This window comes from Magallana gigas, chromosome 8 (genome assembly GCF_963853765.1).
Source record: "Magallana gigas chromosome 8, xbMagGiga1.1, whole genome shotgun sequence".
NCBI classification, from domain to species: Eukaryota; Metazoa; Mollusca; class Bivalvia; order Ostreida; family Ostreidae; genus Magallana; species Magallana gigas.
Window position 1 is genome coordinate 44,290,817 of NC_088860.1, and position 17,181 is coordinate 44,307,997.

At 34.1% G+C, this 17,181-nt stretch overlaps 3 protein-coding genes across 6 annotated transcripts in view; 1 reads left to right on the forward strand and 2 right to left on the reverse strand.

Moving 5' to 3' along the window:
- Positions 1–1,678: 1,678 nt before the first annotated feature.
- Positions 1,679–15,734, reverse strand: LOC105333696 (coiled-coil domain-containing protein 186). The gene is given in 19 exon segments (XM_011436781.4): positions 1,679–2,513; positions 2,921–3,070; positions 4,544–4,567; positions 4,944–5,013; positions 5,229–5,527; positions 5,529–5,585; positions 6,018–6,097; positions 6,607–6,691; positions 6,929–7,003; positions 7,238–7,418; positions 8,186–8,415; positions 8,648–8,746; positions 9,346–9,450; positions 9,774–9,893; positions 10,269–10,481; positions 10,732–10,860; positions 12,115–12,241; positions 13,865–15,225; positions 15,576–15,734. Coding segments are annotated over 18 exon segments (3,483 nt in total). The 5' UTR covers positions 15,208–15,225; positions 15,576–15,734; the 3' UTR covers positions 1,679–2,417.
- LOC136270804 (uncharacterized) lies at positions 11,272–12,108 on the reverse strand (the record flags this gene model as incomplete). Its single annotated transcript, XM_066069520.1, is given in 1 exon segment — positions 11,272–12,108. A coding segment is annotated over 1 exon segment (837 nt), but the record flags the coding sequence as incomplete, so codon positions are not given.
- A 93-nt stretch (positions 15,735–15,827) lies between the features above and the next one.
- Positions 15,828–17,181, forward strand: part of LOC105327415 (tudor domain-containing 6) — a 23,937-nt gene continuing 22,583 nt past the window's right edge. For 2 of the 4 annotated variants that reach the window (XM_066069516.1, XM_066069518.1), the window contains exon 1: positions 15,829–15,969. The gene's annotated coding sequence lies outside the window, so the exon portion shown is untranslated. Of the gene's footprint in view, positions 15,970–17,181 lie in introns of all 4 variants that reach the window. The other 2 variants (XM_066069517.1, XM_066069519.1) reach the window with 2 other exon arrangements.

Genomic DNA, 17,181 nt, shown 5'->3' on the forward strand with positions numbered 1-17,181 from the left:
TTAGTGTTAATGCAAAAGTAAGGGTATCGTGAATGACAAACGTATTTTACTCATTATACATGTATGTATTTCAAATTAACAACTGTTAAGCATATTAAAAATCAAGTTGGATATCTAATTAGGCAAACAATAACGACCACCTAGTTCTCCGCGGACATGCGCAATGAGGTCGGTTTGCTCTTCCTTCATCAATATTCATAGAAAGGTATATTTTCCTGGCAGGAAAATAAACAATTAAAAATCTATATCTTTTTAACGAGATGGAATTCACCCTTGTAATTTATAGATTAAGGGTGTTGTTTACTCAGGGTTTGAGTTTTCAAATTCGGATTGTTATAAAATTCAATTTAATGAGTAAAATTTGTTCTAAACACAAAAAGTATTTATGAAATAAAATATTATTGACAAAACAATCGATATTTTTACTATATTATGAAATTAGGCTCAAACAAAAATAGACTTTTAGCCAAACAGAGGAAATTCGGACTAAATTTTGCAGATTTTGTTTTCTGCTAAATTTTTTTTTATAGTACTCTACTATTGAAAGTTAAGATTTTATATTTAAGTATATATAATTTTGCATATTTTCTGTTAGTTTTAACCTTACTTATTCATCAAAATAATCTTATGTCATGACTTTCACGAATATTGAAAAATGCTTAAAAACGACAAAAGACACAATATCTCAAAATTTTGATCATTGACCTCATATAAATTTTATGCCAACAGAATAAGGTCAATATAAGTAGTTCAATACTATAAATGTTTTTGTATTATCATCATTCAATTTTTTGTAAAATCGGATCAATAATGGGTATGAATTTGAAAACTGATAGAGGAAATTCGGACTAGAATATTTTTAAAAATTGCTGCTGAAATCTTCATGTATTGTATCTATTTAGTGCCACTACCATTCATAAACTGTATTTTATTTTTTAAAGTGTTTTATTATTTGTAATATTTTAACAATTAACAAAATCTCAATCGTAGTGTAAAATTTTACGGGATTTTTCTTAATTTTTCAAAAAATATTCAATGGCCATTAACTCAAAAAGTAGGTCATTGACCTACTTTTCTGAAAGTGAGAAACAACACTACAATCAAAGGTCTATAACATACAATAGATGGTTTTTCATTATCATCAGTGGATTTTTTTTTCATTCTGAGTAAATGTCATCCTTAAGGATAACTTTTATAAGTAGACAAACACATGCGTTTTCACTGTCATTCAAAATTGACGTAAATTATAGCGTGTATAGCTTTAACGTTTGCAACAAGAACGTTTTCATGCATTTCCCCCTTCAGATATTCAGAAGTAATATTAATTAAACCGATCTGCATATATAAAAGTGTCCCCAGATATTTGGTAAGTTGTACATTAAAGTGATTTAAAATCACCTTTATGATGTTTCAACAAATTGCAATCAACATTGATTTTCGGCCATCTAACAGCAATGGATAATTGTGCAAATATTGAGATTTCTGATAATTCTGAATAATTCTGCTTGTCAACTTGCCACAAGTTTCATATGTTGTACTTTGTGCTACAAGGCAAATAAAATTGTTCATCATTTAACACTGTATAAAAGTGATTATGTAAAAGCAAGGATGTTCTTTGTAAAACTAAACTGTGCATGTTTTCTGTATAATTATTCAGAAAAATAAGACAACAGCTTGCATCATTGACAAAGTATATTATATTAACATACAGTCAAAATAAATACAATCAAAATTGTTATATAATAACTTAACATTTTACATTTTGCAATCAATGTTAATAGTGTGTTATTTGTTTATAAACAAATCATAAATATGAAGCAACACCAAACACATGTGTACATACAATGTACTTTATAAGGAAATGATTTGATATGATTTTTTTCTGTTTACAAGTCACCATGGTTACTGATATTTTGTAATTTTAAATTATTCAATAAAATACCTCTCATAACGGTACATTATAAATTCATCATTTACTCTGTTTTACTTGTTTTGATAAGTACCTAGCTTGATATATACATGAATGACATTGACACATGAATGACATTGACACATGAATGACATAAACACATGAATGACATTGACACAAGAATGACATTGACACATGAATGACATTGACACATGAATGACATTTCTGACATATACAGGGATTTATCCAGCCCACAGATTCTTACACTACATGTACATGTATCCCACAAAACACCATGTCTTAGCTATCACACAACAGGAACATCAGAGTTTCCAGTCTGAATCCTGTCAAGTCTAGAACTAGTCCACAATATTCAGTGTTGAGCACTACACTGCATGTGAAAACTACACCAGTACAGTATTTGGAACTGTTACTTGTATCTAGCACACTCCCCCTGGAATTTATTTTGGTTCCATTACTTCTCACTCCCTCTGCTGATTGTCCTGGGTCATCTGTTCTTGGTTTTACCCTGGAGTTCTAACTGAAGCTTCCTGTTCTCCTGGGAGAGTCGAGCTATTTCACCTCCCAGTGTGTCCAAACTCTCCTGGAAATATAAAAATAAAATCTGCTATGAATCAGAAAAATAAATTTTACCAAAAACATTATACCCTTCCTATAGCAGTTCTGAATATATTGATAACGGAATATGTGCTAGCTAGCTGATAAAAATTACTAGAAAATCAATGCAAGTTTATCTATATTTTTTTTTTATTTGACAAAGTGTTTAAAATGCATATAAACAAGACTACTGACCTTGACAGTGTGTTTTATTACTGACCTTCTAAATGATATTTTAATACTGACCTTAAGAATGATATTTTCTCTTCTGACCTTGAGAATATTTTTACTACTGACCTTGAGAATGATATTTTTGTACTGACCTTAATGCTCATATTTCCATTACTGACCTTGATAGTGATATTTTTACTACCACCTTTTTCTACTACTGACCTTTAGAGTGATATTCTTGAGGAGGGTGTCCTCCAGAACAGCCTGTAGCTTGTGATTGATCTCCAGGGACAGGTCCAGGGTCATTGCACTGTCTGTCTGATGGGAGCTATACAGAGATCCCATGATGCTGTGCTTCCTCGATAACTCCATCTACAAGTAGATACAAGCCATACATCATTAGGGTTTATATTGCTACTTGTCTTGTAGAACTACATCTACACAGTGATGGGTCAATTGTAAATCAATTTTGCTATAAATTCTAAACAAATAGATGTGCATCCAAATCATCCTAACAGTTATAACTTTTAACCTTGGCAACTTCATTAACAGACAAAATAGATTGGAACAATTATTCCTATCTATTCTCAACAACTTAATATAAAATTATATACCACATCAATATAAAATAGACATTCTTACTACTCTATTTCCTTGACAACTCACTCTATGAATATATTCAAAGTCAAGAGCCATATCTGGTCATTTTGGAAATAACATGACAATTATATCAAAATTTACCCCATATACCCTAGTCTTTACTTCAATCACTATGAAATTCCAATTGCCATGGAATGCACTGTGCCGTAGCATTGATTGATTGGTGACTTACTTACTTCTTCTTTTTCTCAAGCAATCATGTCTAACAAATGCAGTTGCATACAAAACAATATTACACACACATTACAGTCAAGGCAAACAAAAAGTGAATTCTAAACTTCTGTTCACCAGAATGGCATAATCTATCTGCCTTTTTTTGCTCCGTGGTTTTAAAGGATTTGCGTTTATAGTGTAGTTTTTCTACCAGTGTCAGTTTTCACCCTCAGATAAAATCTAGATTCCTAGTTGAAGCAACCAAAATGTGAAGATGCTGCAATACAGAAGACTGCAACAAAAACCTCACAATCATTAGAGAATTCGCTCCGTAAACAAATAAACAAAATAGAGAAGATGCCCTTTCAGTAGAATCTAAAATTAAAATACTATCAAACACTAATATGCACATTTTTTTTTAAAAAGCAGTCTATGATGCAAAAGAAAAAAACATATTTTTTTTATATCAATTGTAACAGTTATATTTTCATATCAATTATTAAAAAGAACCATACAGTAAGACTTAAGCCTTCAAACTGAGACAAAGATGACCTATACAATTACAATTACTACACATATATAAAGAAGTATTATTGACAATGTAAGAATTGCGAAAGACAGTGCAAGAATATGAAGTGCCATCCACTTATATGTAAATATACACAAGTTTTTCAGAATCTAAACAAAATTTGAAAACTACTAACAGAAGTATTTCACAAAACCAAAATAGCTTTTGCTGCAAGTGACAAGTTGTTTTTGCATTGCTATATATATACACACTTAATTTCATTGCATCTACATTTTGTATCAGAAACAGTGACTTAATTGTACAGCAGGTTCCCATTCTCCCATCCGGTCCATCATTCTGCAAAGCAAACCTATCGACCATCCGTTTATATATTTTAAATTACGTTCATGCATATTCATGGTAGACAGTTATCCAATGAAACACCAGATAATAGGAGAATATCCAAACACCATTTTGAGCACAGACGAATCGGGAAAAGACATGTAATGAGATGGAAAGCATACCTGCGATAACTTCCTTTGGTCCAGCTACAGAGAAAATCAACATACAAAAGCTACAGGCCAATGAAATTACAGGTTACAAAATGAGTGAAGAAAAATCGTTTAGCCAATGAGATCAAAGGTTTCATAAGCTGCTGTAAAAACCAACAGCCAAGGAGATCACATGTATCAAGCCATGCAAATGTAAACTTCAGCTCAAAGACTGTGGCCAATAGGGTAACAAGCTATCAGAGATGTTATAATTCTTGATCCAAGTATTCCAAAATGTCAAAGTCTTGAAGAAATACAAGTAAATTTTCCTCTCAGCATGCAATATAAAATCGTTTAGTTAGAATGTCACAGAGATAAAGGGAATCAGCTGGAGGGTTGATAACATGATTTATTGAATTCAATGATATCTTACTTTATTCAGGTCAGATCTTTCCAGCGTCATTGTTCCAGATTCTTCTCGAAGTGCATAGTTCTGAATTATTCTATAGAAAAACAGAGAAAATGAAGTCATTAATGTATTTACCTATGATAGTGTATGGAAAATATTGAAACATTAAAAGAATCAACAGGTACTTATGATCATCCACTGCACACATTTGAAGGATTCTTTTCAGAAATAGAGAAAATGAAATCGTTAATAACAAAAACATGGACAAGTACTACAAATTGTCTCAGTAAAGTTAGAACAGTGACTTACTTGTTCTTCTTCTGTATTTCATCCACCAGCTGCTGAATGTGTTCCTGCATGAACTCGATCTTCTCGTTGCGCCTGGCGAGCCCGCGCTGCAGCTTGACGATCCGTTCTATCAGCATCTGACTGTTGGGCTCCACCTGTTCCGTGATCACTCGGTGCTCATGGACAGGTTCTGGATTGCTGGAGTATTTGTTGGTATAGCTGTGGGACTGAGCGGAGCTGTTCTCAGACATTCCCATTGTGTTCAGGGAATTACTGGAGCTGGTCCGAGATCCCATACTCGTCGAGTCTTTCTGTGTATCTCCATGTTTCCAAGTTCTCTAGTTTTTTCTTGGCTTGCTGCAGTTGTCTTGTTATGTCCTATATATTAAACTTACATTTATTATTGCATTACAAATGCATTAATATTGCAAACACAACTTAGATGCCATGTTTTAAATTGGTCTAAGGTCTTTTTAACAGGATTGAGTTTATTGATGTGTTTATACTGTAATTTTTGGAGATTGATATTATTTTCTAAACATTAAAGATTTCTCAAAGACACATTATGTCTTATTAGTGGGAAAAAAATGTACTCATTCCAGATAGTTTATGGATACTTTATCTGGCAATGCAATTCATTTCATCAGTTTTACATCCTTTACATGAATAAATCATTCAATTAAGAATGTAAAGGTCAGTAAATTATTGGAGGGCCAGTAAATTTAGACAGATCTCTGGTCCTCCTGGCCAGTAAAATTAATTTTTTTTTGTGATGACCAAATTAACTGTATGCAAAAATAAAAATCTGACCTTGACATTATTGACATGTTTCCTCTTCAGTGTCCTGATCTCATCTTTTCCATCCTCGACTTTTGCTGACAATTCTTCCACTGATAAAACAAAACACAGTGAAGACCTCAGTATGAGTATGTAAACAGAACGATACACCATGCATCATCCATCCTCTAGTTTTTGTCTTTAAAAGCCAAGCATGTCCCCCCACCAGAGGCTATAATCTTTACAAATCAACAATTAAATGATGGTCATAATTGAAGGTCTAAACATATCCTGGACCCTTTTAATTCCTTCCCAATTTAACAAGCCTAGGATTTCTTCATAATACAGTGTATTAACATTACAAAAGAGGCCTTCTTTACTTTTCTACAGTCTTACAAAGATGGTTATTTACTAGTAGGGGGAATTTACACTTAAACCACATAAACCACATAAAATTTCCCCGCATGTATGGTATATAAATCAAAACTAAAAGTGGTAAATCATGCATGAGCGTATTCAATACCCATGCATATGGTTTGACCATACAAAAGGTGAACTTTTACAGTAAACACAGAATCAGAGAATTCCGCTCAGTGTGGGTTATAAACCGAGTGACCTGTACCTGCTTTTGATTTTTCCTCTAGCTTCTCTCTCAGTGTTGTAGTTTCTTCTTGTCGCATGGATTCCTCCTTCTTTAATCTCCCAGACTGCAGAAAATACAGGTAGAATCAGAATATTATTTAAAGCTAAAAAGTCTATCTAATATCATTTCTTAATCAGTGAATTATATTCAAAATCATGGTATATCAATGATCTTTGGCAGTAATGTTATTTCCTTAAATTTAGAGTAACTTAAAAAAAATCAATGTATTACGTGTATCAAGTGGTAAATATAAAGAAAAAAAACATTGTCCCGACTAAAACACTTGTCTTTCCTAACTTACAACATCTCTGAAGTCAATTTCCAAAGTCTGCACATCTACCGTGAGCTTCTCGATTTCCTCTGCTTGTGACATTGTCTGAAAAGAGGATTACCTGATTATTTACCTACTAGTAAGATATCTTAAACATACAACAAGCAGCATGTAGTCTTGCACTTCCATAATTTTCTATACACTTTGACAGCTTAGATGATAACCAAACTCAATAAAATCATTGTACTTCATTTAAAAAATATCTAATGCAAAAGAAATGCATTACACATGGCTAACAGGGTATAGAGAAAGTAACCACCAAGTTTAAATAATACAGACCTTATTATGGAGTATGGAGTTCTCCGACTGTAACTCGGCATTTTTGGCGCTGAGTTTATTGGTCAGGTCAAGTTTGTCGGCCTCGCGCTTGCGACAAGCCTCCATGTCGATCTGTAAATCCTTGTTACTGATCTTCAGCTCTGAGATCTCCGCGTCCAGGGATTTGATCGTGTTCTGAGCTCTGAAACAATCAACCAATAACAAACATAAATATGTGATTAGATAGCATTAATAAAGCTTATATTTAAAATAAATGTTGAAACTACCTTGACCGAGAAAGTGCATTCTAACTGAACACTGCATCAACCTGACTTTAATTTTTATTTCTTTGAAATACATGTATTAAAATAAATATAAAATACAAGCATCAAATGAAACTCTAACTTCTAATATAAAATTCCTACACCTTCTTTCCTTTAAAAACTCAATCAATTTTTTTAATCACTGAAATCTAACAAAATTTAAGCTTTACAGAAGCCTGACTTAGCTTGGCTTTTGCCATTCAGATTGACTTGCTTTATGAATTTTGTCTTTCCTGCATTTTGATGTGTGGATTGCCTTTTGAATTCTCACATGTCTTGAAAAGTCTGACCTGTATTGACTTTTGAAATCTGACCTGACTTGCCTTTTAAAGTCTGACTTTCCTTGCTTTTAAACTTACTTTACTTTTAAAATCTGACTTGCCTTTAAAAGTCTAACAAGTTGCCTTTTGAAGTCTTACTTGCCTTTTAAAGTCTGACTTTCTTTTTGAAGTCTGACTTGACTTGCTTTTTGAAGTCTGACTTGACTTGCTTTTTGAAGTCTGACTTGACTTGCCTTTTGTAGTCTGACTTGACTTGCCTTTTGAAGATTGACTTGACTTGCCTTTTGAAGTCTGACTTGCTTGCCTTTTGAAGTCTGACTTGCTTGCCTCTTGAAGTCTAACTTGCCTTTTGAAGTCTAACTTGCCTTTTGAAGTCTGACTTGACTTGCACGAGTTCCTCAACCCTGTCCTGGAGCTCTTTGTTTTCCCGCTTCTGTTTCTGCAGCATCTCGCGGTACTTGGTCATGGTCTGCTCGTTCTGGTCGCGCTGCGACTCCAGACCCTGACATTTCTTCTTCAGAGATTCCATCTCCTTTATTGCCTCCTTTTGTGTGGTCCTCAGACTGTCCAGTTCTCGAACTGTGGCAGCATAGCGCTACAAAACAGAATTTGAAATAGTGAACTTAAAAGGGCAGCATACCACAACAAAGTATCTATGAATATAAAAAAATGTATCATCAACTTTAAAATTATTTTTATTTCAAATAGTCTAACATTTGTGTAAATGAAACAAACTTTCCTGACACATTTTAAATCATTAACAGTAGAATGTTATCAGTTGTTTTCTGTTATATTTCATTTCGCTTCTAAACATTTGACAGAGTTACCTCCTCTTGACTAGTTTTCTCCTGTTGCTGCAGTAGGAACTCGGACTCCTTGATCTTTAGTTTACTGTCCAGCTTATTAGATTTGATTTCTTCTGATTCCTGGAAATCAATCAATCAAACAATCAATCAATGAATTAATGAAGAGAAATTTTTAGTTCCCTATATCAAGCTTGTTGGATTTGATTCTATCCTATTCCTAATCCTAATCAATCTATAACTCAATATTATAGAAATCGTTTATCAAATGAATTAATGAACATGGATAATCAGCCTTTCGTTCAGCTTGCTGAATTTGATTTGGAATAAAATTGATCATAAAACTAATAAACCCAAGATAATTTACCCCTCAATAATAATTGGACTTTGATGTAATTAGTTGTGTGATGTAATTAGTTGTGTGATGTAATTAGTTGTGTGATGTAATCAGTTGTGTGATGTAATCAGTTGTGTGATGTAATCAGTTGTGTGATGTAATTAGTTGTGTGATGTAATTACATGTAGTTGTGTGATGTAATTAGTTGTGTGATGTAATTAGTTGTGTGATGTAATTAGTTGTGTGATGTAATCAGTTGTGTGATGTAATCAGTTGTGTGATGTAATCAGTTGTGTGATGTAATCAGTTGTGTGATGTAATTAGTTGTGTGATGTAATTAGTTGTGTGATGTAATCAGTTGTGTGATGTAATTAGTTGTGTGTACCTGGTAGGTTTTGATGATGGCCTGACAGTCTCGCCTGATCTGTTCCGTCTCGTCTTTTGCGTCCTTTAGCTTGGATCTTGTCTTCAACAAATCATCTTTTGTTTCCTTTAAAGAAACATACCATTATTGTATTAAATTAATACTTTTCATTGCAACAAAATCATTTACACATTAATACTATTAATGTGTAAATGATTTTGTTGCAATGAAAAGTTGCATACTATAAATGTATTATTTTCAGCTTGTATGATATTTACCTAAACTTACCAGTTGGTAGAATTTTTATCTGGAGTGTATTAGCATGTATCTATCATATATATTATGCTATGGTATCTGTGCGAATTCAAGACAGGGCGAAGCTGTTTGCAAGTGTAGACGGGCGAGAAAAAAAAACATGGGGTGAAAATAGCCCTGTATACAGTATTTACCTTATGGGCATCTAGCTCAGCTTTCAGCTTGTTTTGAGCCCATTTTATCCTGACATCTGATGAAGAAATCAACTCCCTCTGTTTCTCCACCTCTTTTGTTAAATTCTGAATCTCAGCTGCCTAGAGAGAAGACAAAATTTCAAAACAATGAACTACAAGTAAGAATATGTGCATGTACTCCAGAAATGATTTTTTTATTCATGTGTTAAAATCAACATTTTAAACTTGCATCTCAGAGAGTAATCTCAAATTTCATTATTTTATAAGGCTGATATATCATCAACTAGACAAGTATACTGTATTCAATTTATTAATAAATAAACATTTGAACAAATCTAACATTTTATATGACACCTGTACTATAATAGTGAACTTGTTCATGTTATCAAAAATGGCAACTAGGGAGAAAATATTAGATTTCATTTTTTTAACAGGGTGAATTATTATCAAAAGGATACATTTTATTAAACATTGGGACAAATTTATCATTTTTACCTTTGCCTCCAGATCAGCCAGCATCTGTCGCTTCTCTCCCTTGATGTCTGTGACCCTCTGGGTTAAGCCGTCTTTCTCCTTGTTGAGGTCACGAACTTTGGCCTCCAGCCTCTCTATGGATTTCTGACCTTCGATGAACTTTTTCTCGGCCTGAGCATACTTTACAACCATGGAGTCCTTCTCTTTGCTGGCCTCATCATACATTTTGGTAACCTATCCGTCAAATCGTTAAGATAGTTAATTACAGTGAATAAATCTTTCCATATTTAATAAAGCAAAGAGAAACATCCAATTAAAAAGTTATCAAATTGCACTCAAACATGCATATTTTTATCCAAGCCCCCCCCCCCCCCCCCCCCCCTAAGAAGAAGCAAGAATATTTTTTACAGGGCCCGTCAAACATTAGTACGAGTAAGCTTATTTTATTGCAGGGCCCGTTAAACACTAGTACTTGAGTGTGTACCTGATCTACTCTGACTTTGAGCTCGTTCTGAAGCGTTGCTACTGTTCTCCGTGCAGCCGCATCATGACTGGACAGCTTGTCTTTTAGGGTCCTGATCTCATTGGTCTGCTGGGCTATAGTGTACTCTAACTGAAAATTAATTGAAAGAAAATACAATGATAAATTCTGACTAACATAATTAAAAGTTATCAAGGTTCTGAGAATTAAATATTAATTAAAAGTTTTTACACATTGTTTTTTTTTTAATGGAAAAGGCACATATGTATGATCTGCCCAAGTGGGACACTAATAGTCTAAGATTTATTTGTAGAGGATTACATTCCCAGCTCCCCTAAAAAAGTTTAAAAACAACTACCAAATAACCCCCACTACACCCCTACCTTAAAATAGTTTCTCTCAGAAATATAAAGTACTTGTACCACATAACCTTTGTTCTGTTTTAGTAAATAGATTGATCATTCATGATTTCAATTAAAACATTTGCATAAAGATAACTGATCAACATGATCAGTGTTGTAAAGAAATCATTGATCAACATGATCAGTGTTGTATAGAGATCATTGACCAACATGATCAGTGTTATATAGAGATCATTGATCAACATGGTCAGTGTTGTATAGAGATCATTGATCAACATGATAAGTATTGTATAGAGATCATTGATCAACATGATCAGTGTTGTATAGAGATCATTGATCAACATGATCAGTGTTGTTGTTGTATAGAGATCATTGATCAACATGATCAGTGTTGTATAGAGATCATTGATCAACATGATCAGGGTTGAATAGAGATCATTGATCAACATGGCCAGGGTTGAATAGAGATCATTGATCAACATGATCAGTGTTGTATAGAGATCATTGATCAACATGATCAGTGTTGTATAGAGATCATTGATCAACATGGCCAGTGTTGTATAGAGATCATTGATCAACATTATTAGTGTTGTATAGAGATCATTGATCAACATGATCAGTGTTGTATAGAGATCATTGATCAACATGATCAGTGTTGTATAGAGATCATTGATCAACATGATCAGTGTTGTATAGAGATCATTGATCAACATGATCAGTGTTGTATAGAGATCATTGATCAACATGATCATTGTTGTATAGAGATCATTGATCAACATGGCCAGTGTTGTATAGATATCATTGATCAACATGGCCAGTGTTGTATAGAGATCATTGATCAACATGATCAGTGTTGTATAGAGATCATTGATCAACATGATCAGTGTTGTATAGAGATCATTGATCAACATGATCAGTGTTGTATAGAGATCATTGATCAACATGATCAGTGTTGTATAGAGATCATTGATCAACATGATCAGTGTTGTATAGAAATCATTGATCAACATGGCCAGTGTTGTACCTCTTTGATCTGTGGCAGGTAAAGGTCATCCTGGGACTTGAGCTGTCTGACCTCCCTTAGGTAACTGTCCCGCTCCCGCAAGATCCGCTCCGTGTATGCCTCCTGATCCTCTGCCCTGATTGTCAGTCTAAAAGTAGAAAAAGAAAGGTAAAACAATAAGATCCTCCCCCATGAATGTTAATCTAAAATTAGACACACAGGTAATGCAAATTTCAATAGGAAGCAGGCTTATTGTGGCTTGTATAACTCTGTGTAACTAACACCGATGCTGTGTGTTTGGGACAGGCCACATAACACAGAAATCACGTCCTGTCTTAAGATGGAGCGATAACTGATAAAATGCAGTAAACTTTATTGTATTTGCTTGTGATAACAAGGTTCGTGTTTTTGTGTGTTATCTGTTTGTCTGACTTTGTCATGTTAACAATTCAAGCATATGTTCTGACAACACAAGGAGCCACTCTGAGGTTTGAGGATTTATAAAAAAGTTGTCAATTACCACGACTGTTTGTCTACACCTGTACATCAATCTATTCCGTTGACATGACTTGTGGTTTTTATTTTATTAGTTTCAGAATTTTGCCCCAAAAGTGCTATATTTTAAAATCAAACTGGCCAGTGAGTGATATGAATATAAAATTCATTGCACATAATATTACAGACCTATTAATTATTAAGTTTTTTGTTGAAGACCAAATTTTAAAATGTGTTTTAACCTTTAAATTTGTTCAGTAATAAATACATGATATACATCATGTACTACATTATCATGATTATGTACATGATGTACATATATATATGAGTAAAATGGTAATATAAAATACACACATTCAATATAAATATACCAGTAAACTAAAATATATAATTATACCAGTATATTTAAATCACTCAAGTCCCACCCTTAACTTTATGGGTTATATATGTAATTTTTTATTACTTTTTTTGCCAGTCTGTGCATTCAAAACTGAAATCAATAAAATTTACAGACATCATTTAAAAATGTTCTGTGGCCATATCCTTCAAACAATTATTTGGGAGAAAGACGTTTAACAGTAAAATTTAGCGAATGGGCACTGACAATTGAGTAATAAATTGACAATACAGTTGATGAACAAATGAATTAAACTTTTATCAGAGGAACGTTTATGCAACAAGCCATGAAAATACACTGGGATAGACAGAATGTGATAGTAATTAAGTGCACCCTCCCCAGACATCGCTGATATGAGTCATGACCATAACTTTGTTAGTACTTCTGATACATGGTCCACAATAGTAAGATTGAGTGTGTCAAATGAGCAACAGCTGATGAAAACAATGAATACCACAAGTACGACAGCACAGACAAGTGTGTTAAAAAAGGATCTATTATAGACCATATCCAACTAATGCTCAGCTGTCTCTCATAATAACCTTTCAATGTAAAATATCTATAAACAGTGGATTTGTGCTTCAATTGACAACATGCTAATCTACGGCCAAGTGCTTGACAAATAATGTACATAATAATCATGATAGTGAAACCTAAAATATTTTAACATATACTTCATGTAATAGTGCAGGTTATGTTCATGGGAACTGAGATTTTTTTTTACTATTTGTGTATCATGTGTATAATTTAAAAGTTGTTAATATGATAATTTTAAACAGGGAAAAACATTTAAAACAACAACATTGAATACACAATACATATTACTGCACATCACCCACCAAAATAATATAAATCTTTAATAAAAAATAACCCAATTACCTATTAATTTCTGAATCTTTCTCTGCTAGCTTAGCTCTGGAATGTTTCAGCTGCATTTGTAAATCTTGGATTTCCTGCAAAACTTTACCATCAATCCCATTGGGCGGTTTAAATTTGACCTCAGGGTCATGCATATTATGATTGTTCTGATTGGCCCTTGAACCATTGGTCAATTCTGATTCCAGTTCAGACAAGAGGTCATCGTCAGACTCCACAGATGAGATTTTGTTTTCACTAAAGTTGTTAGTCACTGGGGCTAAATCTCCATTCATAGAGCCGCTACAACTCACTGCCAATGTCTCTTGCGACGAACACGATGTGGTTTCCACACTTCTAACCTGACTAGACGAATTTGAACTTGATTCACAGACCGCTTGCGTCTGGCTCTCATCAGAAGAAGAAGAATGAGGAGGAGGGGGGTTAAGAACAACACAAATAGTTTCCTCCTCTTCTGCCACCTCTTCATTTCCTTCTTCCCTTTCCTCCTCTTCTCCTCCTCCTTGCTGATGAGTCTCGTTACTGTCTAATCTGTCCACATGCTCGCTGCGTACACCGTGACTCGGAGAAGCATCGGTCTCCTGATCACACTCTGGCTCACACGACTCGATGCTTCCTGTTGGAGACAGCACCTGCAGCTGGGGCTTGTCTTCAGCCGTCCACACTTGACAACTGAGTTCGTCCTCCGGAATGATCACATGGTTTTCAACAACCTCTGAATTTTCACGACTGAGATTCTCTAACGAGTCATGGTTACATTCTCTTGATCCGGCGTCAGAATCAGCATCCCTACCAGATATCACAGATGTGCTTTCTTCACAATGACTTTCAGATTCCTGAATATCAGCCGATCTACTATCACTATGTTCTAATCCCTGCGAATATGCACTGTCATGCTCACATAGAACCTCTTCACTGTTTCTTATGCCAACACTTTCATTACTAGAGGCCTCTCTCACCAGGAATGTGTCTGCTTCAGCCTCCTCCTGTCCCAAACTCTGACTCAGCTGTTCATCCCTCCCCCCGCTTATCTGTCCCTCCCTAATAACCCCAACACCTGGTTCTCTCTCGTCCTCTGTCTTCTCATCCCCATCTTGATTTAAAACACATTCATCAATTCTCGGCTCATTTTCCCTCACCACACTCTCCTCACTGAATACATTTACATCAGGGTCATTGTCTCTAGGCACAATCTCTCCACTTCCTTCGTAAGCGTTGATCTCTCCTTCTGTTCTATCATCCAAATTTTCTTCAACTGATTCGCTCTCATTCACAGCAGCACTTTCTGATTCTGGATCTGGGTTTTCTGTAATAATGGCATCCTCATCTGGATCTAGGCCAGACATTGCCTATTTCAGAAGGACCTAAATATAACAATATTGTTTCAATTCATCATAGTTATCATAATTTTGTTACTCATCATTCTAATCAAGTTTAATTATTTCTTCATTATTACCCCAAGAATAGAATTGTAGATACATTAAATAGAAAAAGGAAGAATTACTTTATCCGATAATGAATTAGAATGTTAATCATCTTTTACAAGGTACATTCTTTAGGCTAATTGTAGTGTAGCTCTTGGGAAATAAATTTGACAATTATGATTGTGAAAAATCAATACTGTTTCATTTTTCTATTTACAGAGTTATCATCGGGTCACATGTGGCTCAGCGTGTATATGGACACATTTTCTTCATTTCAAATAAAGAAGTACCTTAACAAATTTTAGTCAACAAAAGACAGAAGCCCGTTTGTCAACATAACATCTCTTTCCTGATGACATTCGGAACTCCGAACTCCTGCCAACAAAACAAAATGGAGGAGGTCACATGACCTCAGAACTTGGGGATGTTCATCATCAAAATAAATAATTAAAACTATTAGATGTATCTAAACCTGTCTTATCAAGATAAAGTAATCGTTATTTTATCAATTAAATAAACAAAGAAGGTACATACAAAGTGAAAGCAGAAAGAAGTGTGATCTCAATCTCAAAAAGTTTTAAGCGTCTGATTAACGTAGATGTTCCATTTTATTCCCGTGTGTGCAGATGCTGACCATGCTTACTACTCAAGGAAGATGACGAGAAATTACTAAGTTTTGCAGACGTAAGTATTGATGCACCATTCTTTATTGGCAGTGATTAAAAAAAAACAGCGCTTTTCAGAAATATTGGATGTTGCCCCGGAAGAACTGTAACTCTTACAGTTAAAAAAGTTGAAAAGGCTTGGTGAAGTTTGGCGGGAAAGGCTGAGCACATGCTGCAAGTTTCGAAGTTTTTTTTATATTTTACATATTTGCACTGTTATAATATACAAAATCTTGTATAAATGATTTTGCAACTCTGTGCAGGCATAACTGAATAGCTGTAATAACTGATTTTTTTAAAACTTTCTGATTTTTCATGATCAGGCCCAGCCCAATCTCTTAATAAATAGCTTTATAGCTTCATAAGGCTATATAGCTTAATAGAGTTATTCAGAATAGCTTACTAACCTTAAAAGATATTTATATGCAGTTGTCTTTAAAATGTTATTTTTCAAAAATATGCAAAAAAATCGCAAGTTGATTACCTCTTAAAGTGATTTTACTATTGAACGAAACAACAACACAAATCACTTAGGTAAAAACGTATATTAACAACTAAGAACAAAGAAGATAAAAGCTGACAAACAACAAGAACACAAGACAGACAAGGTGCAACTGGCCTCGGCCTGGCGAACGGAACGACACTGCTAAGATACCCCGGATCCCGAACTTGATCCCAATTAACATTTAAATTTACCCCCGAAATACACTACACTCTTATATTTATGGTCGAATGTCCTAAAATCAGCAGGCTTCAAATTTCGATGGTGTTCATCTGTTGTTTACATCTTGTTTGCTCTTGCAAGGGCAAGCAATTTTGTATGCATATGATACTATGGTATATTAGCTATCAACTGGTGTAGTATTTATTAAAATGCACGTCAAACAAGAAAAAAATTAATTTATGAATTTTTCCCTACAAAAAACAGCAAATTTTGTTAATCCATCCCTACTCTGAATTTAAATCACCACAATGCGAAAATAAAAACCTTATGACAAACCCTAAGATGTGACATCTGCAAGGACTGAATATTCATGACTGAAAAACAAGTAAATTAAATGTTGTGGAGGTAAATGTAACTGACAAGGCGATTTAGGCAATTGTTGAATTTATGATCCAGTAATGGCTGCACCCATAAAAATGTAGATGAATTTATTCTTTGTATATTGAAGTACTAAATGTTTAAACTTTAATCAGCTTATATTAAAAAATCTAGCTATGATTGATTCTC